At 38.1% G+C, this 27335-nt stretch overlaps 1 protein-coding gene across 1 annotated transcript in view; it reads left to right on the forward strand.

The window, feature by feature from the left end:
• Cep112 (centrosomal protein 112) overlaps positions 1–27335 on the forward strand; it is a 412705-nt gene that overhangs the window by 154427 nt on the left and 230943 nt on the right. Inside the window, exons 19-20 of the mRNA XM_029545985.1 lie at positions 5158–5265; positions 20914–21096. Of these exons, the coding sequence (XP_029401845.1) occupies positions 5158–5265; positions 20914–21096 (291 nt within the window). The remainder of the gene's footprint in view (positions 1–5157; positions 5266–20913; positions 21097–27335) is intronic.

Genomic DNA, 27335 nt, shown 5'->3' on the forward strand with positions numbered 1-27335 from the left:
TTGTACCCATCTGTTGACCGGTCTGTGTGTTTCAATGTTTTTGTATATCTAGCTATGTATATGTATCTTAAAATAATTAAAAGACAATTTCTTAGCACCTTTCTAAATATTTGGTAAGTATGATGAAGCATATTTCTATTCTAAATTATATAACTTTGTAATTGTACAACCTAGACTGTGCATGTCATATTACTGATGATGTAATGGTGCACAGCACTTTACTGGAGAAAGACCAGTTACTTTTTATAACTGTAGTTGATGGAAAATGCTATGTGATCATCCACTATCCATTCTTCCTTTTTCCTAGAACCAGATCTCATTAGGGAATCAGGAGTCATCCATTTAAAGACACTTCTGTCATAGAAAGTGGTTAATATTTAATGCACTTCAAAGAAATAAGATGCAAATAGGGCAATTAAGTTGCTACTGACAGGAATTTAGGCTTGCCAAAGTTCAAGGGGGAAAGGGTTTGTTTTGGCTTACAGTTTGAGGCACAGTCTATCACTGTGGGGAAGGTGTGGCAGCAGGCAGCTAAGTCACCTGACCTCATTGTGTCCTCAGAGTGCAGAGGAAGAGGAATGCTGGTGCTCAGCTTGGGTTCTCCCTTTCTTTCTGTTTATTTAATCTGGGACCTCAGCCTGGGAGATGATTTTACCCACACTGAGAGTGGGTCTCCTCACTCAGTTCCTGTACAATATCATTACAGACATGCACAGAAGTATGTCTTTTAGGTGATTCCAAGCCTATAACGTTGACAATAAGGATAGATCATCATATTCTGGCTTAAAAGAGGACTCTGAGCTAATTCATGCCCTTTTTCCTTCTCTCCTTTCCTTTACCCTGTGCCCTCCCCTTCCCAGATGTCCAGAACTAAAGAGATCATTTTGCAACTGCTAGGGCAATGTTGAAAAGCAGCAGCTGTGACCCTGACAGCTTTGACCTCCTGTAGATGGTTACTCTTGACCTTTCTTACATTGGGAAACAATTAAGCTCCACAGTACAATGTTGAAGCCCTGGGGACCTGGGATTTTCTCTATAGTATTCCTTCCTTTGGCCAAGGAATAAGTCTGAGGATCCTGTCAGGAAGATCCTAGTGGCCTTCACCACTTCTAGTTCTTGCTTCTGTCTGCACCAAGCGGCACAGAAATGCATGCAGTCCTATTCCTGCTCCTGGGTGGGCTGCCAGACTGTATTCTTGGTTTTTCTTGAAGCCAGAGATACACAATAAAGGAGCTCTTGCTTCCCTTTGGTTTTGTTTGAAGTGAATGGAATTTGGAATGATGATGTGTGAGGAAGCAGAATCCTTTGTAGTTATGGCAACTGAGAACTCTAGTTTTAGATAAGCTTTGTAAGGCTTGTTTTCTATTCTACTTAAATTGCAGAGGAGGAATGGAGTGGGGTTTGGCATTCTCGGTCAGTGTTAATTTAAAGTGAAAAATATTTCATTTTTACTTACTAACAATTGTTATTTACTTTGTTTTTTTCTTTCTTTTTTTTTTTTAATTGGATATTGATTTACATTTCAGATGTTATCCCCTTTCCCGGTCCCTACCCCTTGCAGAAGCCCCTTATCCCATTCCCCTTTCCCCTCTTTCTATGAGGGTGTTCTCCCCATCCACCTACCCACTCCCACCTCCCTGCCCTACATTCCCCTACACTGGGGCATAGAGCCCTGACAGGACCAAGGGCCTCTCCTCCCATTGATGCCCAACAAGGCCATCCTCTGCGACATATGCAGCCAGAGCCATGGATCCCTCCATGTGTGCTCTTTGGTTGGTGGTTTAGTCCCTGGGAGCTCTGGGGATTTGGTGGGTTGATACTGATGTTCTTCCTATGGGTTGCAAACCCCTTTAGCTCCTTCAGCCCTTTCTCTAACTCCTTCATTGGGGACCCCATAATCAGTCCAATGGTTGACTTCGAGCATCCACCTCTATATTTGTCAGGCTCTGGCAGAGCCTCTCAGGATACAGCTATAACAGGTGCCTGTCAGCAAGCACTTCTTGGCATCCACAATAGTGTCTGGGTTTGGTGTCTGTATATGGGATGGATCCTCAGATGCATCAATCTCTGGATGGCCTTTCCTTCAGTCTCTGCTCTACACTTTGTTTCTGTATTTCCTCCCATGAATATTTTGTTCCCGCTTCTAAGAAGGACTGAAGCATCCACACTTTGGTCTTCCTTCTTCTTGAGTGTCATATAGTCTGTGAATTGTATCGTGGGTATTCCGAGCTTTTGGCCTACTATCCACTCATCAGTGAGTGCCTACCATGTGTATTCTTTTGTGATTGGGTTACCTCACTCAGAATATTTTCTAGTTTCATCTATTTGCCTAAGAATTTCTTAACATTTGTATTTTTAAAAGTCTTTTTGTATGTTTTAATTGTTTTCTATTCTGATTAAAGACAATATTGCTTACATACATAAAGTGCTCATTTTTATTTTACATCTTTACATATTTTCAGTTTTAAATCTTATTTACTTTTAATATTCTATCTGTACTGAAGTAATAAGAAGCAAGACTCTGTGTCATTTAATGTTTGTCTGAAAGCTACTAATCAGGTCAAGTCTGCGCCTGCCTGCCCTCTCACCTTCCTTGTTCCTTTACTTTCTTTAGTCTTTCACTCACTCATAAGAAAGCCTTTAGTCTCAAAATATGGTGATTTCCTTATTTCTTCAGTTCACAAGCCACCGTCACGTGTTTATGGCATGTCAGTTCACATCTTTCTGTCACGCAGTTTGCTGCAGCAGGAGAGTTATAATCTTGATCACCTCCCTTCTCTCTGGGGTGCTTGATGATTGTGAGTCTGTGCTGTGGACTGCAGTCCCTCCTGGTGCTGCAGATCACTAGACTTCAGTCCTCTTTTGTCACTGAAGCTTTGTCCTGGACAACATGGCCTAATACTTTCCCCTCCCTGTGGTCTCCGGTAGCTACCACTGTCCTTTCTGTCCCATGAGCTTGACTTTGTCAGATTTTACACGAAGGGGAGAACATACATTCTGTCTTCCTGAACTTATTCCATTTAACATGTTACCCCCTCCTGTGTCATTGCAAATGCCAGGTGCCCTATGTTTTCAAAGACTCAGTAGAATTCTGTTTTGCATGTGTTATACACCACACACCTGTGTGCATGCCCGTGAACATTTGGAGAGATCTCATATTTTTGCGACTGTGGATGACTCTACAATCAACATGGGAGTGCAAATATCTCTTCAGCATCTCAAATTCAGTTAGCATGGATATATGCACAGTATTTGGATCTGCTTTTAGTTGTTTAGAAAGCTCCATAGTTTTCTACAGTTACTGTGCTTATTACATCCTGCCAACAGTACCAGAAATTCCTTTTATTCTGCTTCCTCCTTATCACTGTCCTTATCTTTTAAGTAATAATCATTCCGACAGGTATAAGATGCTAATTGTGGTTTTAATTTCATTTACCTGATCATTGGGGATATTGAACACTTTTTCATGGATCCGTTGGCCGTTTGCATGTCTCCTTTGAGATACATGTGCAAGCCCTTTGCCTGCTTTTAAATGACTGTATTCTCTTGCTGTTCTGATGTTGACCCTTTCTGAAATATACACCGAGTGTCAGCAGAATTGTTATAGTAGCTGTAAAGAAACCTTTGCCTTTACATCTGTTTGTTGTTATTGTTGTTGTTAACGGTTCATTTTGTTGCTGTCCCAATAACTCTTTGCTAAAACTAATACCAAGAAGCACTGCCCATGTCTACTCCTAATCGTATTACAACAGCCAGGTGTAATGTTTAAATCTTTCCTCTGTTTTGAATTTTGAGTATATTGTGAGAAAGAATCCAGTTTCACCCTCGTAGGTAGACAACCAATTTTCCAAATGCCATTTTTTGAAGAAACTTCCTTTTCTGTGATCTTGGCATGCATGTGGAAAATCACCTGGCTATGGATGCATGTTCATTTCTAGATTCACATCTGAGTGGTCAGTGTGTCTGATTTTCTGCCAGCACCGTGCTGTTCTGATTACTGTGGCTTCAATGTATATCTTGTGTCAGGTAGTATGGTAGTTTTCAGCTTTGTTCTTTTCTGCTCAAGATTGCTCAGGCTGTCGGGAGTCTTTTGTGGTCCTTTGGAATTTTAGGGTTGTTATTACCCAGTTCTTGGTAGGGATGCTAATGAATCTGTGGATTGCTTTGGTTGAGATGGACATTTAAAAAGTATTAATTATTCAAAACAGAGAGCACAGGATGGCTTTGTATTGAATTATTTTTATTGGTTTCTTTTTTAAGCATTTCATAGTTCTGGTACATACATTTGTTAGCTGTTCATGTGAAATTATAACTATTCATTAGACTTTGTTATGAGTGGGATTTTTGTTCTTACATTCTTTTGTTGGTGGCATATATCAACATTCCTGGTGTTAGACTGCTGCTCTGTATTTGACAACTTTATTGAATTAGTTAGTTCTGACAGTTTTTAGTGACATCGTTAGGGGTTTTTATTTGTAAGATCAGAGATGATTTTATTTCTGTTTCTGGTGCACTCTTTCTTTCTCTCAGCATGCCCTTGCTCTGACCAGGACTTCCATAGCTGTAGAGAAAAGGATGGAAGTCGATGTCCTTGTCTGGTGCCTTCAGCTAGAGAGAGACCCATCAGCTTTTCACAGTTGAGTGTGATGCTAGTTTAGGCACTCACGAACCTTATTATTGTGTTGAGGTGCATTCTCTCTGTGTTGAATTTGTCAAGAATTTCTAATGATATAAATGTTGACTTTCAGCTACTGTTGGGGGCACACTCCTGTCATCTCAGTAATGGGAGAAACAAGGGCACCTGGAGTTCCAGGCCAGCTTAGGCTGAATTTGGAAAAATCACATCTCTTGAGGAAAGAAAAAGGCATTGAGTTTGTTTAATGCTTTCTAGTGGTGACTGCATAGACTTTTTTCTCTTATTTCCTTAATGTGTGCTTTATTATAGTTATAACATTAGAACATATTCAGATGTATAGCAATTTTCATCCTTTTTGAAATTATCAAAGTATACTAAAATAGTCACCTGTTCCATTCTTTTACCAGCCTTGCTTTTATCACTGATTGTTGAGGTGTTTAAAGTTTGGGATTTTAAGAGATGGGCAAAATTTAAACTATGAAATATAAGTTTTTAAAAATTTTTATTTTTAACTTTCACAGATGGAAAAAGTGGAAGCAGACTTAACTAGATCCAAGTCTCTCCGTGAGAAGCAGTCCAAGGAGTTTCTGTGGCAGCTGGAAGATGTCAAGCAGAGATATGAACAGCAGGTCGGCCTTTCATTTTCATGAAAGCGGTTAATTTTTAATAAGAATATAACTCCTCTTTTAATCATCTCTCTATCACAGAAATCTCCATAAAATATAAACATGACTATTAATATATTTGAAGTATTTAAAATAATACATTTTATTGAAACCCAGACAGAAGAGTTTTAATATTCTTCTGAAGGTTATCTTGATTCTGACCATTTAATTGAAAGCTGTATTGTGATTCCTGGCTCCCACTATCCCTCTATCCTAGAATTTAGAATTTAATCAAACATTACAGGATAGAACTGGAACCTGCTTTGTGCAAGTCTCTGCTAGCAGCCCTGGGCATTGCTAGTCGAGAAGGCAAGACTCCTTTGCTGATGCACTCTAGATCTTGGTACACAGTCAACAGGTGAATAAAAGTTGAAGTGACTGAAAAGTGAGTCAGGAGGAGAAGAGGAATATGCTAAGAACTCCTTCCCATAGGCAGGCAGGAGTCTGGCCCTCAGCATGGACAGATGGGTCATTCCAACCTGCTGGGAGTTCTCTGGAGCACCAGGAGGGAGCTGCCAAGAGGCCTCAGAGGCATAGCATTCTAAGCAGGGAAACTAGTAAGTTACAAGAACCCATAAAGAGAGTGAGCTGGAGGGACAAGTGACAGTAAGCCCAGACTAGACAAAACATTGGAGGAAGGTTCCTAGCTGTGGGAGCAGGGGAGTTAGACCCAGGCTATGGTGGAACGATTTTTAGATTTTAGAAATCAAATGTGCTTCTCTTTTTAAAAGTCTCCCAGAATATTTAACTACTATTAATTTTTTATTTATCTAATTTGCTTGTCCCTAACATCTGGAAAAGAATTAACTGGATTTGTAACTCAGGTTACTAAATTTATTTCTAAAGATATTTGAATCTTTGAAATCTTAAAATAAGCATAATTTTTAAAATTCTACTTTAAGCTCCATTAAGCAGGTACTATATCAAAACTAATTAATCCCTTATGATCATTGGATTTTGTTTCCTCTACTAATTAATAGCAATTAGCGGTTTACTTGAATTCAGAAAAAAACAAAACAAAACAAAACAAACAAACCCAAGCCTGACCTGCTCTGTGTCCTGAGGGTCTTTGTTTTAATCTTAATATATCAGTAAGGATAACTGCCTAGGTTAACTTCCACAGGGACGGGATCATCGCGCATGCTCAAAACCCCGTGCATGTGAAGGAGTCTTTCTTGTTTAGAATCGGAGTCCTGCTTTTGTTGTGAGCAGGCAACTCATGCCCACCTTTGAGATCTAAGCTGTGAGCAAGGCTTGTTTTCAGATTTTATACCTATTTAGCCTATATCATTTGTTGTTATTTCTCAAGAATTTGGCAGATAATTTTGTACCTAAAATCTGTTCTATATTGAAAAATTGTCTCTTACAACTCTGTTATTAATATAAATTTATATTAGTATAATAGTAACATAATATAAGTATTAATGTGTTATTAATCCTAGTTGTGAAATGACCTGCTCAGAGTACCAGGCTAAATTGTGTACTAGAGCAGTAAGAACAGTGAGATAAGTGGACTTGATTAAGTAGGAGAGAGGAGGAGGAAGAGAACCTTCCCTGCAAAGTATTTACACATGTGTCCAAAAGGCATGTGTGTGTGCATGTGTATATGTGCGCATGTGTACTTGCTTGCTTACTTATGTGATTGTGTGTGTGTGTTTGTGTGTGTGTGTGTGTGCAAAATGTTTGTAGTAATACAAAGTTGCAAATAAAGTAAATAACACTAAACCTATCTGATGCAGTGCTATGTCAAAATATGGAGGGTTATATGCTATGTTGATAAGAGGAATAAACTACACTTTAGAACACCTTGTAGACTATCTTATTGTGTAAAATTAAAGGATATGGATCCACATCATGTAATTAGATATATAAATTCAGCAAAAAATTTTTGTAAGACTACACATTTCTATGGAGTGAACACAGCCTTGTAGGTTAGGAGTATAATGACTGCATATTTTCCCATCATGCCCTGGGTAGCCCACTGGACTTGGAGTAAACAAATCAGCATGCCCATTGCATGGATATTAAAAACAGCAATGCCAATAATCTATAGAAAATGCAGAACATTTATATCAATCACATTTTAAGTGCTTGCTGGTGCCATGATGGACTCGTTCCTTACAAATCTGCCTCACCAGGTTTTCTCATATAACACTTCCACCTATTTTCCCAGTCACTGTTCAAATCAAAGAGTGACAGGTTTTCTATTATCTTGTCTTACTTTTCTCCAAAGGTAAATACTACACTGTGGCTCTAGCATCTGTACCAAGCCCTTTCTTCTCTCACTGGGGCAGGGTGACCCCTGGTATGGTGAACACATATGGTTATGTGAGGCTCCTTACCTACTTCCTGGAATATTGGAGTATGATTATTTTAACAGAAAGAATAGGGCTTTACTGTTGAGGTAATATTCCTGTTAAAACAAACATAGACTTTCTGCCTTGTAAAAATGCAAAGCTCTCACTACTTTCTAACATGAAATTTTAAAGAAGCTTTCCTTTTGCAGTCCACTCTGACTGTCCTCAGTCCCTGAGGGGCACTCGTCATCGCTGCTGCTGGGAGGTTCTTCAGTGGCAAAGTTCATAAGCACTTCCCTAGTCGGTCCTTACATTTTATAAGGAAGGAACTGACATTAGAGGAAGTGAGTGCCTTTTGCCTTCTGGGCCTCAGTTTCCTTCTCTGGGCTTGGTTTTTGAACTCCTCCCATTATGGAAGGCATCTTACTGGGAGCTATAATGATTTTAGAAAAGCAAAGAACATTATCTTGGGCCAAATGCAGGTACAAAGTGTACAGATGTGGAAGGAGAAACATCAAACACATGGGATAAATGCTCACAAATATCCTGCAAAGCCCAAGCTTGCATCAGGATTTCCTGTTCCTTTCCTGTCTAAGCCATTGGAACAGAAAGACAATTCTAATTGTCTTTTCACAGACTTCATTCATGTTGGAAACAGTCAGGTAGGCATGCTAGGATTTCCTGAACTGTGGAAATGTGTTTTTGGCAATTCTATCTTACCATTCTTTAATGTTCTATTTTATATCTTCCCTTTTATACTACAAAGCCTTTAAAGAGAAATGTTGTTCAGTAGATAAACAAGTGGTCACAATTTTCAGGAAGAATAAGTGTTTATTGTTAGTGACTGTGAGAAGCAAACATGGGGCCGTCCTCTAGCAAGGTCATGATTTGAATGATGTGAACCAAAGCTTCTTGGTGACAAACACAGTGGCAGAGACAAGCTGGCCATTCTGCAGGACATGCAAAGGGGGAGTTTTCAGTTAGACAAGTTGGGGCATACATGGAAGGGGGATGTTTACACTGAATAGAAGGAGTGGGGAAGCGGAGAGAGAGACAGAGGGACAGGGGCACAGGGACAAAGAGACAAAGAGACACAGAGAGACAGAGACAGAGAGATTGAGATCCATTCATTTAGCCAATGGCCTTTGGTTGTAGAAAGTGTAGGTGGGGCCTCATCCCAGGTTGAATTGCTTGCTGGAGCAGAGGGACAGGGACCTTGCTGTAAGTGGAGAGGAAGGGGTGGCATGGATGTTGACACGTGAACACACTTATGGTGTTTTGCCACTGGAAGCATGTCTTTTTGAGAGAGGACAATAATGTTTGTTAAGACTAGAGAATTACAGGGGCAGAAATGCTGATTTAACTGGATTACTCTGGTAGTTGCCAGAATGATATAAAATTAGGAGAAAATATTTCTTCATTATTGAGGTCCTAGATGTGGTTAGTGATGAAGAATTTGTGAATCCCCCTAAAATCTTATCAAAATGTACTTTCATGTGATTTTTAAAATTCTAACTGTGTATAATTTACTGTGCCTCCTATGTGGTGTGTTGCTCTTTTTCTCTTTGTATTATATTCACTTTATGCCTTTTAGAAAAGAAAAAAAAATTGCTTAGCTTTTCTTTTACATTTGAATTTTTGTTTTTTTTGTTTTTTGTTTTTTTATTTCCAATTCTGGGATGGAACCCAGGGCTTCATGTATGTTAAGCAAGTTCTCCACTGCTGAGCTATATCACCGATCTACAATCTATAATGAATAGTTTTTCTTCAAGAATATATTGTTCCTACAGGTTGAAGGATAAGAACTCTATTTCTAGCCATTAAGTTTTCAAAGTCAAAGATCCAAGTAGTGAGGCTGCTGGGCCTTGGGCATGTGGCCAAGCCAGGTATGTGGGTTTGGAGACATAGGCTTTGGAAAGGCAAAGCATGCTGTCTTCCTTTTATTGTGTGTTGTTAAGGGGTAGGGAGCAGCTGAGGTTTTCCCACCTAGATTAGAGAATGGTAAAAAGAATGTGAATTGGGGGGGGGGAGGGTGAGGGCAGTGTCCAGAGTATGGAATATATTTGTTTCATTTTAGAGGTAATTCATTCAACATTTCTCCCTGGATAATAACTCTTTGCATTGTCTTATTAGATTAAAATATGAACTGGAGTTAATGGTTTCTCATTTATTAATTCATGTTTATAGAGGAAATGCTTTCATTAATCAGTTCCAAAGGATTAGGATATGGCAGTGAAGAATTTCTTGATTTGAAATTGTATTGTGTTAAAATGAGGCAGTGACCATTGTTTTCACAGTCCATAAAGCTGGCTCTTGTGACTGTGAGTGAAGGAGTGTTTTACATGAAGAGTTACTGTTAGGTAGGTTGGCAGCAGAGGACTATAATGAACTGATACTTGACTTACTCCCTGAGGGAAGTGAAGGAAGAACTCATTGCACAGCCTGAGGTGAGGGAATCATATTCTAGGCAGTTATCAGAGCTTTCTGAGGCTGGAGCAGGTTGCTCTGGTTGTAGTGGAATGAGCTGGGAAAGGCTCTGCAGCAGTGAAGTCAGAAGGTCCGTCCTGGCCGGTGCTACAACAGACTGTATGGAGCTTAGATTTCATTCCAAGTGCGATGAGAAACTATGGGAACATTTGAGCAAGATCTGCTGTCTATGGTTTGTTTGTTTTTTTTTTCCAAGTATTTTTGTGGCCTCTGGAGGAAGTGAAGGAAGGAAAAGAAGCAGAGAAGTACATTTGGAGATGGTAGTGGTAGTCTGATAGGAGACTGTTCTCCAGTGCCCGGCACATATAGAAGTGGATGCTCAAATATCATCCATTGGATGGAGCACAAGGTCCCAATTGAAGGAACTAGAGAAAGTACCCAAGGAGCTGAAGGGGTCTGAAGCCCCATAGGAGGAACAACAATATGAACTAACCAGTAACCCCAGAGCTCCTTGGAACTAAACCACCAATCAAAGAAAATACATGATGGAACTTGTGGTTCTAATAGTATATGTAGCAGAGGATGGCCTAGTCAGTCATCAATGGGAGGAGAGGCCCTAGGTCCTGTGAAGGTTCTATGTCCAAGTATAGGGGAATGCCAGGGCCAGGAATGGGAGTGGGTGGGTTGAGGAGCAGGGGGAGGGGGGAGGGGATAAGGAATTTTAGGAGGGGAAACTAGGAAAGGGGATAACATTTGAAATGTAAATAAAGAAAAAAGAAAGAAAGAAAAGAAAGGAAAAGAAAAGAAAAGAAAAGAAAAGAAAAGAAAAGAAAAGAAAAGAAAAGAAAAGAAAAGAAAGCACCAGCTCTCTTAGTTAGGGATTCTATTGCTGTAATTAAACACCGTGACCAAAAACAGCCTAAGGAGGAAAGGATTTATTTCAGCTTAGAGTTCTACACCACCATCTGTCATTAAGGAAAGGCAAGGCAAGAAGTCAAACAGAACAGAAACCTGGAACTGGAACTGATGCAGAGGCTGTAGAGGGTGCTGCTTTCTGGCTTGCCTCTCAGTGCTTGCTTCTCATGGCTTCCTCAGGTGTAACACCACCTACAATAGACTAACCAAGAAAATGTCCTATAGTCTAGTCTGGTAGGAACATTTTATCAACTAATGTTTTCTTCCTGAATGACCCTAGCTTGAATCAAGTTAACACAGTAACTAGCCAACATAATCACCATGGCTGGGACTATGGGGGAAATGGGAATCAATGACAAGTGGTCATAGGGACCCAGGACAGCAGGGTTTCTCAATGCTTGTGGAATGTAGATGGAACAGGATTGTTCCTACTGAGCAACTGGAGGAACCGTTGTGCCAGATGCTGAAATAGGAGTATACAGACAGGAAACCCCAAGGTTGAACCCAGGATCATGACAACAGTTAGAGGTGAGAAAGACATAGACACAGAAGCAGAAGAGACATAGAAGGAGCAGCCTGTGAAGTAAAAGAACTAGGGTGTGGTTGTATAAGGTTCACTCAAGGGTTTCCTCAAGGAAGGGAGATATGTGAGTAGCCTTTTGTTTCAGGCCTTGCCAAGAGGGCCATTAGGTAGAAACTGAGACCTATTAAATTTGTCAAGCAGATCTTTAGCCAACTAGTCCAGTTCTAGTTGAATGTGGGAGCAAAGCCTGGATAGTATGGGTGGAGAGAGAAGAGGGTGTGCACAGTCCTTTGGGGGAATGCAAGGAGAGCAGAGAAATGAGATGATAACTACAGGTCTTCTAGAGTAAAGGGAAGACTTCAACAACGAAATCGATTCCAAGCATACTTACAAGTGACAGTGATCCAAAAGGATGAAAAAGTGATGTGCAGACAGTGATGGCTCACTTGTGAGAGTGACATTTTTATGTTGTAAGAGAGTGGGTGGAACCAGTGATTGGTGAGGAGTCACCTTAGGCAACAGCAGATCTGCCCTAGCCACCACTCAAACTATAGATGGGGACAGACTTCACAGAGGGACAGGTCAGTTTGTGCTGAGAAAAGTGAAGTAGCATTGTTCCATCTACTTCTGTTTGTATGTGTGTGTGTGTAGACACATGTGCATATGTGTATGCACTGTGTGCACACATGTAAAGGTCAGAAGTCAATCTCAGGTTTTGTTCCTCCTTTAATACAGGGTCTCTCACTGTTCTGCAGCTCGCCTATTAGCCTTTCTGACTGGCCAGTGAACACTGGATCCACCTGTCTCTGTCCTCCACCCTAGAATTACTAGACTTGTGACACAGTACCTGGCTTTCATTTACATATTCTAAGAATGGGACTCAGCTTCTCATGCTTGCACAAGCAAACACTTTACCAACTAAACTATCTCTCCAGCCCTGATCTTATTCTTTGTTCCTGGATCCCACATTGTTCAATTTAAAATGATGGATGATTATGAAGTATTGCAGGACAAGGAGGAGTTTTTAAACTTGGACAAGTCTGTTTTTCCCAATTAGTGACAAACTTGATAGTTATGCTAGTTAATATTACTCCAACAGCAGTGATATGTTTGATTAAGGCAGTCTACACTTCATCTAGAACTGAATGCACATCAGAGAGACAGATGTAAAATTAATAGAACTGTAAAGTTAAGGTGTGGTCCAATCTCAAAATTGAACTCCGCCTATAAAGGTGAATTCTTAACTAAGATACTTATCATTCACACTTGAGGTGATCATTATTAAAACAAGAAATGCTTCCTGAGTTTCCATGGATATCTGGCATAGAGAAATTATAGCCGTTTTCATCAAGCTTTAATATGCAGGACTATTTTTGTTAATCATCACCCCTGGGCTTGCAAGTATTTTCAAGTGTTCAGTGAGAATCTAGGGTGGGGCTCAGTTGTAGAGCACTGACTACTCAGATAGCGTGCATGGTGCTTCATTCATCAACACTGGGACAAAGTGGTGAGTGTTAACTGTGTGAGAGACTGCACTGCTTAGTCACAAAGTCAGACTTGCTTCCAGCCTCTGACTCGCAATACATCTTGAACAGCAGAACCTTCAGGATTTATTTCTTTTCCTTGGTATTGACAATTGACTGAGAGGAAAAAGAATATGCTGCCAAGCTTCCACCATCTCCAGGAACAGTTATCGTGTCATATTATATTTTGAAACAGAACTTTTCTAGGTAAAATGAACTGAGGTTCGACCGGTTTCGTGGATGGTTCTTTTTCTTGTAGGAAATGTGGTACCCTGGAGCCTCATGGCCACCCACAGATGATAGGTTGTATTTCTACACTGGCTTCCTTTTGGTCTTTTGCATGTAGGGGTGGCTAATGGTGGTACGTGTATGTGGAGATTAGCATACACGCATAAGGATCGTACATAGCCCTCAATGTTTCTCATTGCCCTGGGACTTGGCTAGACTGGCTGGGCAGAGAGCCCCAGTGATCACCCAGCTCTCCCTTCCCAGAGTTGGGATTGTAAGAGTGTCTCCATGCTCAGCTCTTTTATGTGGGTATTGGCTGTTGAACGCTCGTGTTTGCTATAGATCCAGCCTTTTATAGTAGGAAAAAAAATACTTTTGTGCCTATTTTTATCAAGATTTAGATTTCGTGCAAAAATATTCTCAGAACTAAAAAACTGGCATCTTGGAGAGTTGAGCCTGGCCCTCCATGCAAAGGGATTTTTCAGCTGTGCTTGACTGTTTATACATATACACCCCAATGAAGGATGGAGAGGATCACAAGACCCTCATCCGACGATTTGAGTACTCTCTGCTACCTGTTGCGGGTAACTCTGCTGAGATTGCTGTGGCCTCTCAGAAGGATAAGTTTGAGGACAAAAAAGATTAGGAGAGGGGAGCTCCATCTATACAGTTATTGAGACCCTCATCCTTGTGTGGAAAACCTTTGGGGGAGGAGTTCCCACACCCTAGTAAGCATCCCTTTATCAATACTTTATAAGGAAGCCCAATAAACTCCTTGGTTCTTCAGAGTGAACTTTCATGGAATTGTGCCCTAGTTTGCCACTAGGACCATAGGAGAAGGGGTAGACATTACTTACTCTCCACAGGAGGAATTTTTGTAACAGTCAAAAAATTATGTCAAACTGTCAGATTTTGTATTACAGTGTGTTTTTACTGTGACTCCAAAGACACTGAGAGGGTTGTATATGCCCTGAAGGAAGGGCACAGGTAAGGAAGTCATTTTCTTATGCAACAGAGTAGCACCTTTTAGAGCATAAAGTTATTTTACAAGATGCCAACTCCTTTTGTAAGGACATAAAACCAGTCTAGTGAAATCATGCCAAAATCAGAGTAAATTTTACCCTACTTGAGCTGAATGTCTAGGGTCCTAGACAAAGATGTAGCTCCTTTTAACATTTTAGATGTAGTCTTTTGGTCAGAGCTTTAACCAGATGACGATATTAGGTCTGTGTCTCAGGAATGGACAGTATAAAGGTTCTACCTGCTTCTTTGTGTGGATATTGTACCATGTCTTACCAGGAGTATAAAAGTAATACTAAATTTCATGAGCAAGAAATGAAAGTTTTCTACAGAGAATTCCCTAGTGGAATTTGGCATGGTATTGAAATGTTGCCTGGTAAGCCCTATAGAAAAAACATTCTGTCTTTTAATAACTAATGTATTTAAGTAAACTATTCCTTGAACTAATATTGTGATGATCAGAACCCACAATGACTTAACTGCTTTTAATTTGTCATTTAAAAATGTAGATTTGTGAGATAGCTTAGCAGTAAAGGCTACCAATGCCTGAGTTGAGTCCCTAAGATCCACATGGTAGAAGGAACAACAGATCCCTTCAAGTTATACTCTAGTGAGTGTGAGCATACACACACATACACACACACACACACACACACACACACACACACATACACGCACACACTATAACCTAATTTTTAATAGATATTTACAGTAGTTTCTGATAGTTTTAGTTGTGAGCTTGCTGCTGACCCATGGTGAAGGTACCAGACTCCCTGGCAAAATGTTAGAATCAAAACTGAGGAAATGATAATGCCAGTAGATTTTTCCACTTAGCTCAGAAAACCTATCTCAGGAGGGGCCTAGTTGCTAATATTTCCTTCTCTAGAGGACCTCACTGTTGGTGGGAATGCTGAGTCTATTAAGCAGCTCATGCTGTCTTGGCTTCCTCTGTGTTCCAGTGGGAAAATGCAGGAGGGTTCTTTGGAACTGGGCTGTCTACTTTCAACAGCACGGTAGGGATCAAAAACGGTATTCAATACATGGGACACCCAGTGTCTGATGTAAGGCAAAATGATCAGAGAAGCCTGCAGATGAAGGGTCTTTCCCCACAGGGTCTCTAGTGATAGATAGATAGATAGATAGATAGATAGATAGATAGATAGATAGATAGATAGATAGAAGAGAGCGAGCATGGTTTTCCAGGAGTAAGATAGACACAGAGCCAATGAGAGGAGTAATCAACTTGCAAAACATGAGGGCAAAGTCCAGGGTTGGTGAACATGCTTCAGTTGTCTAGTTAAGTGGAAAATCACGGTCCTTCACCTAGATATCATATCTACGTGGGTTTACAGACCCAGAAACCATTGCTTTGGAGGGATAGTGCATGCCTTGTTGAAATACTCTTGTAACACTTTATGGAAACATTCCTCAATGGAAGCTGTTGCAGCATGACATGGGAACTAACTTCATTCTGAACCTCCAGAAATGACTGTTGTTAATGATGTCACTACATAAATTTCATGAGGTTGATAAATCTAAGAATAAAGAGGTTGGAGATAAAATCAGATTTTTGGAACAGGACCATACCATACTTGGTAGTTTTGTTTAAATGTAAAATTTAATTTTAAGTGAATTTTGATGGAGAAGAAAAGAAATTGAAACATTTCTGAAGTTTAGAAAGCTATTTCTTCATATAAGGGGTAAGTTCTTTGGATGTTAAAAGAATACTGATTATAACACATCAAGTTTATGGTGCTTTAAATTTTTTTGTGGACATTAGTTATTTTCTACCACAATGACTCAAGTTAACTTGTCTGGACTTCTTTGCTGCCCCTCTCAGTCTGTCATTTATAGCATTATCCATTGTTGAGGTTAGATAGATAGATAGATAGATAGATAGATAGATAGATAGATAGATAGATAGATAGATAGATAGAGATATATACAGATATATACATATACATATATATATACAGTCCTATGACCCTTCCTACAGTTATATGTATTTGGGTTTATTTAAATCAGTTTCCTTGCAGTTTGGGTGTGATGAGATCTTGTCATTGAACATCTTTGCAAGAGCTCACAGTACGGTCACTATGTGGCTGGTCCAATAATTGCCAAGTGTGTAAATGGTGGCTTCACTGGGTACCAAGCTCTCTGGCTACCCTTTTCCCTCAAAGCTTTGTGTACAGTTTCACATTGACTTTTGATACTAAATATTAATTTCAGCTTTTCTAGTCTTCTCATAGTTTCTCAAATCTTACCCACAACTCTTACTGTTTATATGACTGGTTTGGGTTTGAGGTCACCATGTTTGAACTGAGTGATAACAGGAGCCGTTCTCCTTAGTTGTAATTCATTTTCCTTGGTGCACTTCTGGTATCTTACTTTAGGGACATTTTCAGTTTTCCTAGGTTTCCTTCCTTCCTTCCTTTCTCCTTTCTCCACCCGTGTTCTTCCCTGCGCCTTTGCTGTGGTTTCCTTTCCTCCTTTGTCTGTGGCCCTGATTGGATTTCCAGCCATGCTGATCCCACTCACTCTTGCTTCTAATTTAGATTAGTTTCATGATGGATTTGTCTTGACCTGTACTTATTTTTCTCTCTTATTTTCTGGTTCTGACTCGTTTATCATTTTACTCATCCTCTTGTTTAATTTTCCCCATATCTCTTCTTGATTTATAAGGTAGATTTTCTCCTTAAGCATGAAGGGCCTTTCTCTCTCTCTCTCTCTCTCTCTCTCTCTCTCTCTCTCTCTCTCTCTCTCTCTCTTAAATCTTTACTAAATTCTTTTATTTCTTTTTTTCATTTAAAAGCACTTATTTTTGTATTATTTTTACATATGTGTCTGTGTAAATGTATGTCATGTGTGGATGATGGTGGTGCCCATGGAAGCCAGAAAAAGGTGTGAGATCCCCTGGAGATGGAGATATAAGTGCTTGTAAGCCACCCTTGTGTAACCTGGGACTGGAACCCAGGTCTTTTGGAAGAGCAAGAAGAGCTCTTAACCATTGAACCATTGCTCCAACCCTCATTTTATCTTGATACAATGTTTTATAGATGTCTAAACATGTTTTTAGCTGTTCCATGCCTCTTAGAAATGTGAAACTCTCTTGACTCTTCATGGGGACTTCTTTAACCAGTCTTTGTCACTGTGCATCCCATTCTCCTTCGCATATACAAAGGCCTGGATCTTCCCACCCCTTTGACTCAGAATCTCACTGACTGACTGGCCACTCAGTATTCAGCCATGTGTATATTACCTGATTTTACAACTTGGGCATTTCCACAATCTAACTCCTCTTCTACATTAACTCTTAGACTTTATTGCTCCACCCAAAGTATCCACTAGTCCAAGACAAGAAAGATGCTGCTTCATGCTTCCCTGAGAGCTGTGCTCCTGAGTAAAGGACCATTCTAAAAGGTCGAAGGACCACTCTTTACTATTCAGTTGATATGGAAGGACCAGGCTCTAGCAAAGCTTTGATTTCTAACACGGTACTACCCCAGTGATGTACTTCGTGATTGTGAATATCATCTTCAAAATATTCCCAGAATATTTCGGCTTTTTTTTCCTGTGGACTCTGTCATTTATCTGGAGAAGACAGGAGAATCTGACAGTGACGAAACCTAGGCTGAATCAAGAAGAGGCTTAGAACATTTAGAAGTAAGCTGCGTAGTCTGTAAGTGAGCAGGCAGTCCTCAGCTCTTGCATTTATCAGGATTCACTAACCTAGATAGTTATTCCTTAAGAAGACTCACTGGGAAAAATATTAAACTAACAATTCATTAACATCTATTTTTACAATTGAAATTCTAGTAACTCTTTTCTTATTTGTATTTTAAAATGATGAAACACATTTGACCAATACAGAATAATTGAATAGACTATCAGAACACTTTTGGTTCCTGGGGTTAGAAAGATGCTGAGGTAATGTGGGAACAGACTATCACTAGATTGTAGAAGAGTTCAGCAATGTCATCCTGGGATGGTAGTGTTCCATGTGACTTCTTTTCAGCCTCTCTCCTGCCCCAGGCCTTGGGGTTCAGAATGTAGGGATGACACCACTGTCTTATTCAAGACTGAGTGTTCTTTAGTGACTATTCTCAGAGCTCTGATGGCTTATAAATATCTGATTTAATTGCCACCCTCTACAAGAAAACAAACAAACAAAAAAAAAACAAACAAAAAATCCATCCTCTCTGCTTCAGGCTAAAAGCTGCATCAGTCTATGGGTATAAACATTTAAATGGCTGTCTGACTGCATGTTCAATAGCAGTGCGTTGCTTCCTTGGGCTCATGCCCTCAACAACCATAGGCTTCTGGCTTGATTTACAGTATAAAGCGTGTATATTCCTGCCCATGGAACAGGCCTCACGTCTAGTCATTACGAACATGTGCATGTACACATGCACGTGCACGCGCGTGTGCACACACACACACACATACACACACACACACACACAGCAACCTGCACGCACAAGACTGGCCCTCCAACTTTCCATTGTGAATAGAGGAGGTATTCATGGAGCCCTGTACTTCTTGGGAAGCTAATTGACTACAAATGGTTGCTGAAGGAAGTGATGTCATTTTCTCTAATGGGACCACTGGGGAACTAGGTGGGAAGAAGACAGTGTTCAGAAGGAAGGGAATGCAGCATACCTGAGTAGTGGGGTGACCATTATGACAATACATTGTATATATGTATGAAACTTGTAAAATCAAGGAAGGGTAAGCAGTTGGGCATCATTCATTACTAGGGGCCTCATCCCTATTTCTTGGCATATGTCCTTTCAAGGGAAATATTCTATAATTCTTCCATTGTAGTTTCAGGCTATTTGGTTACTTATTTTGCTTCCTATCAATTTTGAGTCATACCTATTTTTCCAAATTTTTTAAAGTTTTCAAAGACCCCAGTAGAATGTTCTATGCCTCCCTCTACTTCTCTTCATTTTAAAACATGTTAAAAGAATTTTGATTAACATTTTAAATTTTATTTTAGTGATAATTGATACTATCACACTGAGTAGAAATAATAATGAATCTAAGAACTAAAGATTTTCTAGTTCAATAATTAATACAGATAGCTGCTGAAAATCTGCTGTAATAATGCTCACTTTAGTTTCCCTCTTCTGTTGGGATTAATACTATAGTTGTGTAAATCACAGACTAAAACATATGCATTTCTTTTAGATAATAAAAACCTTTTTCCTTTACTACTTGGTATACTTAGAATATACTATAAATACATACTATTTTTTTTCTCTTTACTAGTACATTGAAATAATATATGGACAAACACCCAAATTTTAAGTAAATTTGATACAAAACATGTTTTCTATATTATTTATGTACTGTTGTAACATAATCATAAGTGTGTAGGTTCAAGAATTAGCATACATTTCTTTTAAATAATATAACACATTTATGAACAATTATAAATGTATTATTGTTTTTTCAACTCTAAAGTCACAATAAAAATATTTTAAAACTTATGTTCTAGTCTAAAAGCAAACTTAATTTGTTTTTTTAATTCTTATTTGCAATTAGGGAATTAAAACTTTAAAATTCATAGAAAAATAACTTCTGAGATTTAGTGTTGTGTGCATTCCTGGAGAAATGACTGCTATAGCTTTAAGATAAGGTAGTCTGGTGATTCATTGCAGGAAACAAGATCGATTTGGAGCAGACTCCCACTGTTAGCTTTTTTGAAGATGGATTCTCACGCTGAAAATAACACAACATATTCTAAATAACAGCACCCCCACACACATACCCTGAAATCCACCAAAACTGAAGAAAAATCCAAGTGACTGTTCTAAGCAGCTGTGTGGCCTGGAGTTCACTGGGGAAGCTGGCTTCCTGCAGTCCCCTATTCATCACCTGCTTCAAAGCCAGCCTGGCTGGCTATAGTTTACAGGCCAGGTAGGGTGCCATTGTGCACAGTCTGGGAGGATTAGTATCAAAGCTGCGGCAACCAGGCCCTTGCTCTCAGACCGCCATTCAGTCTAGCAGGGAGAGGCTAAGACTGGCCAAGGTCACAGACTCCAGTGTGGAGTGGACTGGGAAAGAACCCTGAGAACAGAATGCTTTTTATGAAATCATGGCGCAGGCTTGCGGCACAGCAGGTTCCCTTCTGGAAGACATAACATCTGTTTATGTTGGTGTGCTGTAGCTGACAACGAGATAATAGAGCTTTGAAATTTATCATTTTATTTTTAAAAGACAACTGTATATACAATAATCCAGATGCATATTTAGCTCAGATCTTTTATTGGGAAATCATAAAGGGAACTGATCGACTTAATTGTTGCTTTTTACATGTTTATATTCAAACAGAAAGCAAGGCATACTGACTATTAACCGTTTGCAACCATTGCTGATCAGTAATGCCCAGTTCTTGGGGAGGAAATACCTAGTATTCAACATAAATTTTTTCAATGTTCAGACATTAGTGTCAACAGATTGCAAAGGATTTCCTGAATATGTCAAGTATCTTGAATATTAGGGGTTTTAGATAAAATGCTCCCCATCAAATGAATGTGTTTTAAGGGTGAGGTAATAATGACGCAAAAATAAAATTTTCAATTTGGACAAATTAGAGGAAAATTAAGCTGTACATGAGTTGTCATGACGACAAGGATGTTCTGTTGATGAACTGTCCTCCTCATTGTCCAATCAGATAGTAGAGCTGAAGCTGGAGCATGAACAGGAGAAGACGCACCTATTACAGCAGCATAGCGCAGAGAAGGACAGCCTAGTCCGAGACCATGATCGGGAAATTGAAAACCTGGAGAAACAGCTTCGCGCTGCCAATATGGAGCACGAAAATCAAATTCAAGAGTCCAAGAAACGAGATGCACAGGTAATTATCAATAATATTTGCTAAAACGGGTGTCTACCTTAAAAAGTCATCAGCGTTTCATGTTTTCTTATTCTTCTTGATGCACGCTGTTTGATCATTTGCAAAACTGACATATAAATGTGATTTTTTTTTGTTTGCTCCCCCCACCCCACCCCCCGTTTGGAGGATGAATAAGGGTTTAACTACAGAAACCACAGGTAGCCAGATTAAAAATCCCATGGCGCGCTATAACTTGGTCCCTTTTTTTATAATCTTGTCTCAGTTCCTTTCATGATTTTTTTTAAAGGTATGCCCTTTACCCCTCCCCTCAGCCTTAGAAAATCCCTAAGAAATATATTAGCCTCACCCCTGGCTTTTGTTTTAATCTCTGAAGGCAATCAAGTAGCTGCTTTAATATTTGCTTCTCCTGCCTATTGTTGCTTTTCTCCATGAGACTCTATGTTTGATTACCTTACTTGGATGGTAATTGATAAAAATGACTCCAGAGAAGTGCTCTTTCCCATCAGGTCTGTTGCTTTTTCCTGCACACACACACACACACACACACACACACACACACACACACACACGCCTCCATCTCTGTAGTCCCTGTTGGAAGCCATTTGGCAGAATAACCCCCAGCTGTGGTAGCATTTGACTCTTCAAACTTATGGATGAAATGTGCACTGTCAGCATGGAAAATTATCTTTATAAATTTCAGATGAAAAAATCTTATTGGGTATGTATCTTTGTGGTACAATACATTCTTTAGGGTATATATAATCAAGGGCCTTTAGTATATCCTCTTGAGCAGATTGCTGTGAAATTTTATTAAAGAAAAATTTAAGAGCAATTGACAACAATAAAAAGATAATTTTCTTTTCTAATAAAACCATATCATCTAGTAGGTCTAAAGACCTCTTTGCCACTGAAATCCAAGCATGCTAACCACACTAGGAGTAAGCCCTGGTTATCCTTCTATCTAAAATAAGAAAATTTCCAAATAGCAAAAGCAATCTTCTGGTTTGGTATGTGTTTAGGCAATTCTGTAATTACCTAAACATCAGAACATTTCTAATTAAAGAAGATGTTAATTTTTTGAGTGGAGAGCAGCTGGCGGTAAGGCAAAGAATGGGAGTTGGATATTTTTCATTTGACCTTGGTTTGTCTTATTTCAGAGAGTAATTGGTACAATAGGTGTATACTTGATCAGATTTTCTGTCAATAATATACATTTTCTAGGGAACGTATGTTTTGATTGCTTTATGGTTATGTGCTTACTAACGGGTGATTATTATAAATACGCATGGTCTCCGAGAATAATCATGTGGTTTCTAACAACGTTCATTATACTTTTGCTATTAACCTCATTAGAACCTTTAGAAAATATATGCTGTTGGTTTTTTTTTTTAAGACTATTTTCCAACTATGTTCTCCTTCAGACATAATGTTAACCTTACCATTGTCCTCCCATGATAAGGGACATGAGGTCTGGGTCAGTATAGGTTCTGTTTGCATAGAAAAATCGCATAATAGATACAATAAAACCCATTAGTTTGCTTAAGTGCTGACTATTTTGGTGTTGTGGTGGAAAGCTGACATACTAGACACCAAATTTATAGGAAATCTTTCTGATTTTGCATATGCCGTGTCTGCCATGTAGGGCGCGGTTCATCTGATCATAACAAAAGGGAAATTTCAGAACTATTATGTGTAATTCAACCATAGGAATGATGCAATATGGCTGTTAACTGGGTTTATGCTCATCAAAGTATTCACTGGGAAGACTCTGACCATTTCCGATGCTTTGGTTTAGGAGATATCACATATTTTGTGTTTTTCTTAAGCGTTTTACTAATTGAGGTTGCTGCCATGGGAATGCCAGTAAGCCATGCAAACAAACTCGGAGTCAATTCATTCCTCAGCAAAATGAAAAGAATTTTGTACACATTGTTACCTACTTGTGTTCAGAGAATATAATTTTAAAGACCTTTTATTAATAACTACATTTTAGAAAAATCTTGTCTATCAAAACACTAAAAATGTGTGTCTATGGTGCTTATCTGAAGATATTAGCTCAGTATCCTTCAGGTAGCTCCTTAATTTTTATATTATGTCTTTTTATGATTGTGGCCTAAAAATTTAATGTATGATATCTTGGAGTTATTGAATTCCATTCACAGATTTAAAATACACAAAATGGCTTGATGTTTTTCAAAATAGAAAATAAAAAAACTCACCATGGTATTTGATGTAGAAAAAACACATATATTTTAAATATTAAATTGTTGAATTTTTTTATTTCCAGAGAGATTTGATTTTCTGCTAACATTTGGTTCATCCAGTTTAGCATTGGAGGCCATTTTGTATAGTCCCTAGCTGGCAGAACACCACTGCACTGTCTGCTTTGGATAACATGGCTTTGTTTGCCGTTCTCTTCCATCAGATCCCGAGACTGAAGATAATATAAAAAATAAATCATTCCAGCTTCTTTCAATTATAGATTATAGTATATACTGAAAGACAATGATTACTGTTTAGTTTTCCTTCTCTATGTAAGCCTTATCAATTAGGAACATCCTTTTGGTGTATATGATTATAATTGTAACAAATTAAATTTTACCCTAGTAATTCCCCTTTTCTATAATAAGGATATCACTTGTAATACATTTAAGGACAGTTAGTTCCCACCCTCATCTTATTAGTTCATTATTCTATGTATATGAGTCATGTTTCATACTTTTTAGCAACAGAATATATTATTATATGATAATTATGCTTGCTAAAATGTACACCAAATTTTGTCACCCTCGTTTAACATGTTCAGTCTGGATTTGTCTAAGATCATGTTTTAGAAAAAACATCCAGATTGGTGGAAATGAACACCATGACTTATTCAAATATTTTTCATTAACCAACCCTCTGAAATTGGAGAACAGTTTAATTGACTGAATCATATTTTAATATAAAGAAAATTTATAAATATCATCTTTAAAAGCTTTGGTTAGCATGGCAGTTCTATATGCAATTGTTACTTTGCTTTAGTATTAGCACATAATGAGTTCATAATGTTGACCTGGAAGAAAAATAAATCCTAAGTATTATTGACTTGTGGTTGTTGGTTGTCCATTTAGGATGATGACACTTTCAGAGATTTCTTAATCTTGTCTCTGGTTGGCTCAATGGGAGGTTTATATGATACCAAAAGACAGTTTTATGGTGTCTTTATGACCACCCCAGAGGTGGCATTACCACCTTAGAAGGTCCATGTGACCTGTTGCAGGATAGACAGATCAATAAGATAGGGGAACTGGTAAGCACTGTGAGCCCCCCTCAGGACAGCGTCCTTGGAGAAATTTACTAGCAATGTCTAAAAATATGTCAAACATATTATTTATATGTGCACTATGGATTTTGCATGATATTGGCATACTGAATGTCATTAATTTCTTAAATGAACAATCATGATACTAATCATGATAAAACAACTTTTGTGTAGTAAGTAGGTAAATCACCTTAATTTTACTTTATTGATTCACATTTAGAAGTTCTACCTATTATAGATTTATTATGAAATGTAGAATTATAGACCTCTACTTTCCTTGGAAGATACTTGTTTTTAAAACTTTTAAAAATTGTATTTTAAAAGCATTACATTTTTCTATTAATTTGCATACATGAGCACAAGTTTTAAATTCCCATTGATAATTTGGATATGTGTACCGCAATGAATTAAGCATTAATATAACTCTTTGAAAGTTTTTACAGGGCTAGCTAATTACACAATATGTGTAATCTGGACCTTATTAGTATGTCTACTTATTGACAGTCTTTGGACTTAGCATTTGTCTATCAAAAGTTTTTGAACTTTTTAAAATATATATACTACTTTCAAAAATTGTTAATAGAAACATTTTATAACAAAGTCATACTTTATGATCAAAAATAATTGTTAAACCAAAGATGATGTTAAGTCACATTAGGAAATCTACACTTGTAAAAATTCTGTGGTTAAATGTGAGGTTCACCTGTGAGCTTGCTAGAAGCCACAGTAAAAAGGAAAAGATGATGAATATATGATTCTATTCACAATGAGAGAAGCCATCACTTTTCTCCCTAACTCTCATTTTGGTATAAATTTATGATATGGGACTGAGTACAAATATGTTGGCATAAAACTGGTGTTTTCTATGAATTAGGCATTTTCTAATATCAGGTGCAGAAACATTAGAATCTTTGAGCATTTACACAAAGTGTAAGTAGCATACTTTATATTAATGAGCCAATATTTCATTATAATTTATTGAGAATATAATTTTTTCAAATCAGAAAACAATGCTACTATGAGATATATAAGTTTTAAGTCATTACATATCATATGAAAGAACACTTTGAGTAACCAATCTACCAAATTCTAATGATATCATTTTATTGTTGTGCCTGAATTCTTAAAATATATTGAAGTAACATACCTGGCAGGGTCTGTAGTATGTTCAGAATTTAGCTAATTTCCAAATGCTTTCTACCTTCCATTATATTCTGTTCTCAGACCTGACTGTGAAAAAGTATTACAGAGTGAATCAAATGGTAGTCTGTGTCAGGAATAAAAGGCATTTGTATCGGTACTAAAATGACTGAAATAGCGTTTCATCACCAGTATCTATTAATGTCATTCCTGTATTCTTAAGGAGGAAGGTTTAGTTCTTTTGGTCACATTAGACTCATTGCCTAGAAAACCCAAACTGTGAGAGGCAACTGCTGAACAGTCACCCTGTCTGCTCTTCACCACCTCTTCTAGTGACAGTCACACTGCAGTGGCTGCCTGCTGCTCCAGCTGTGTACACACCACACTCAGACAGTTGTTCCTCACATACAGGAACAACTCTCTCCCTATTTGTATTATAGGGAGAGCAGAGGAGAATTCGTGTTTTAAGTGTTAAAAGGATTTTGCTTCCGTGCACGAAGTTTTTTCCAGGCAGTAGACAGCTGGTTGGAAAGACTTTTTACATTTCTTTTCTCTTTGCAAAAGGAAACATGACTTTTAGGGAAGGTAGCTATTAAAAACCACACGTTATCATGGTCGGCTTTCTTTAGTTAGGGTTTGTCACTAACTGCTATGTTCCTCTGTACATTTAATGTGTAAATAGAGCTTTCCTAACTAAAACATTTTTTTAAAAAGCAAGTGGGGAAAATTCAATATTTTTCTAATACCATCCTGGATCATAAAGATTTTTCCAAATGGAAGTGGTGAAAAAAAAATACTCCGTATATTTTGCCATAGATATACTGATGGGAAGTTCTTTTATTTGTATTCAACAGTGGTTTCTTTTACAGTGATATTAATAATGTACTGGTTATTTGTGTGTTCTATAAATTAAAATGTATATCTATTAATATGAATTTAATGTGGCAAAAGTATAAGTCATTTCAAGTAAAGACAAACCTTTTAAAAAGATTTCTAGGTTTCTTTTTCCATTATAAATCTAAAATTGTTCACGTTATGAAGTACGAATATACTGGTAACCAAACCATTATAAATAAGTCATCTTAATATTCATTTTGGAAAAAGGAAGTTTAAAAAACAAAAATACAAGCTGAAACAAGGTAATTTATAATGATCCATTCCTAGAAGAATTATATAGAGTATCTGTAGTTTTCTGCATATTTTTAAAATGGGTTAGTTACCATGGAAACCACATGCTATGATATGTGGTCCACTTTTAGATAAAGAATATTCATTTAAAGAAAAACCTTCTAAATAATAATGTATAAAGTATTCCTTTTGAATTAGCAACCTTATATCAACTAATAATGACTGCTTTAAAATTATATTCTTTGTTCTCATTATACTTAATGGGTTTCTTTGGAAATATTAAAATTGTCCTTTAAAAAGAGTTAATTAAATGCTGGAGACAATTTAAATACAGATTAGAGTGGGATCCCCCTGTAGTGCCAAAACAGTTCACCAGGGAACCAGAGGCCATTGAACCATAGGTTCTTCCACCACACACAAAGGTCTTAGTCATAGCTGATGACTTAAGTGTCTAATAATGATATAGTCAGGTTAGGTCAGCTAGAGATGATCCCATTTCCATCATTTCAGTTCATAGGTAAGAAATATGGGATTCTTCTTGCTCAAGGGCACAGAACTAGCAAACTTGGGCTTTTTACTCTTAACTCACTATCTTTTATTATTATTATTATTATTATTATTATTATTATTATTATTATTTACATTTCAAGTGTTATCCCCTTTCTGG

The sequence above is a fragment of the Mus pahari genome, chromosome 14 (genome assembly GCF_900095145.1).
Source record: "Mus pahari chromosome 14, PAHARI_EIJ_v1.1, whole genome shotgun sequence".
NCBI classification, from domain to species: Eukaryota; Metazoa; Chordata; class Mammalia; order Rodentia; family Muridae; genus Mus; species Mus pahari.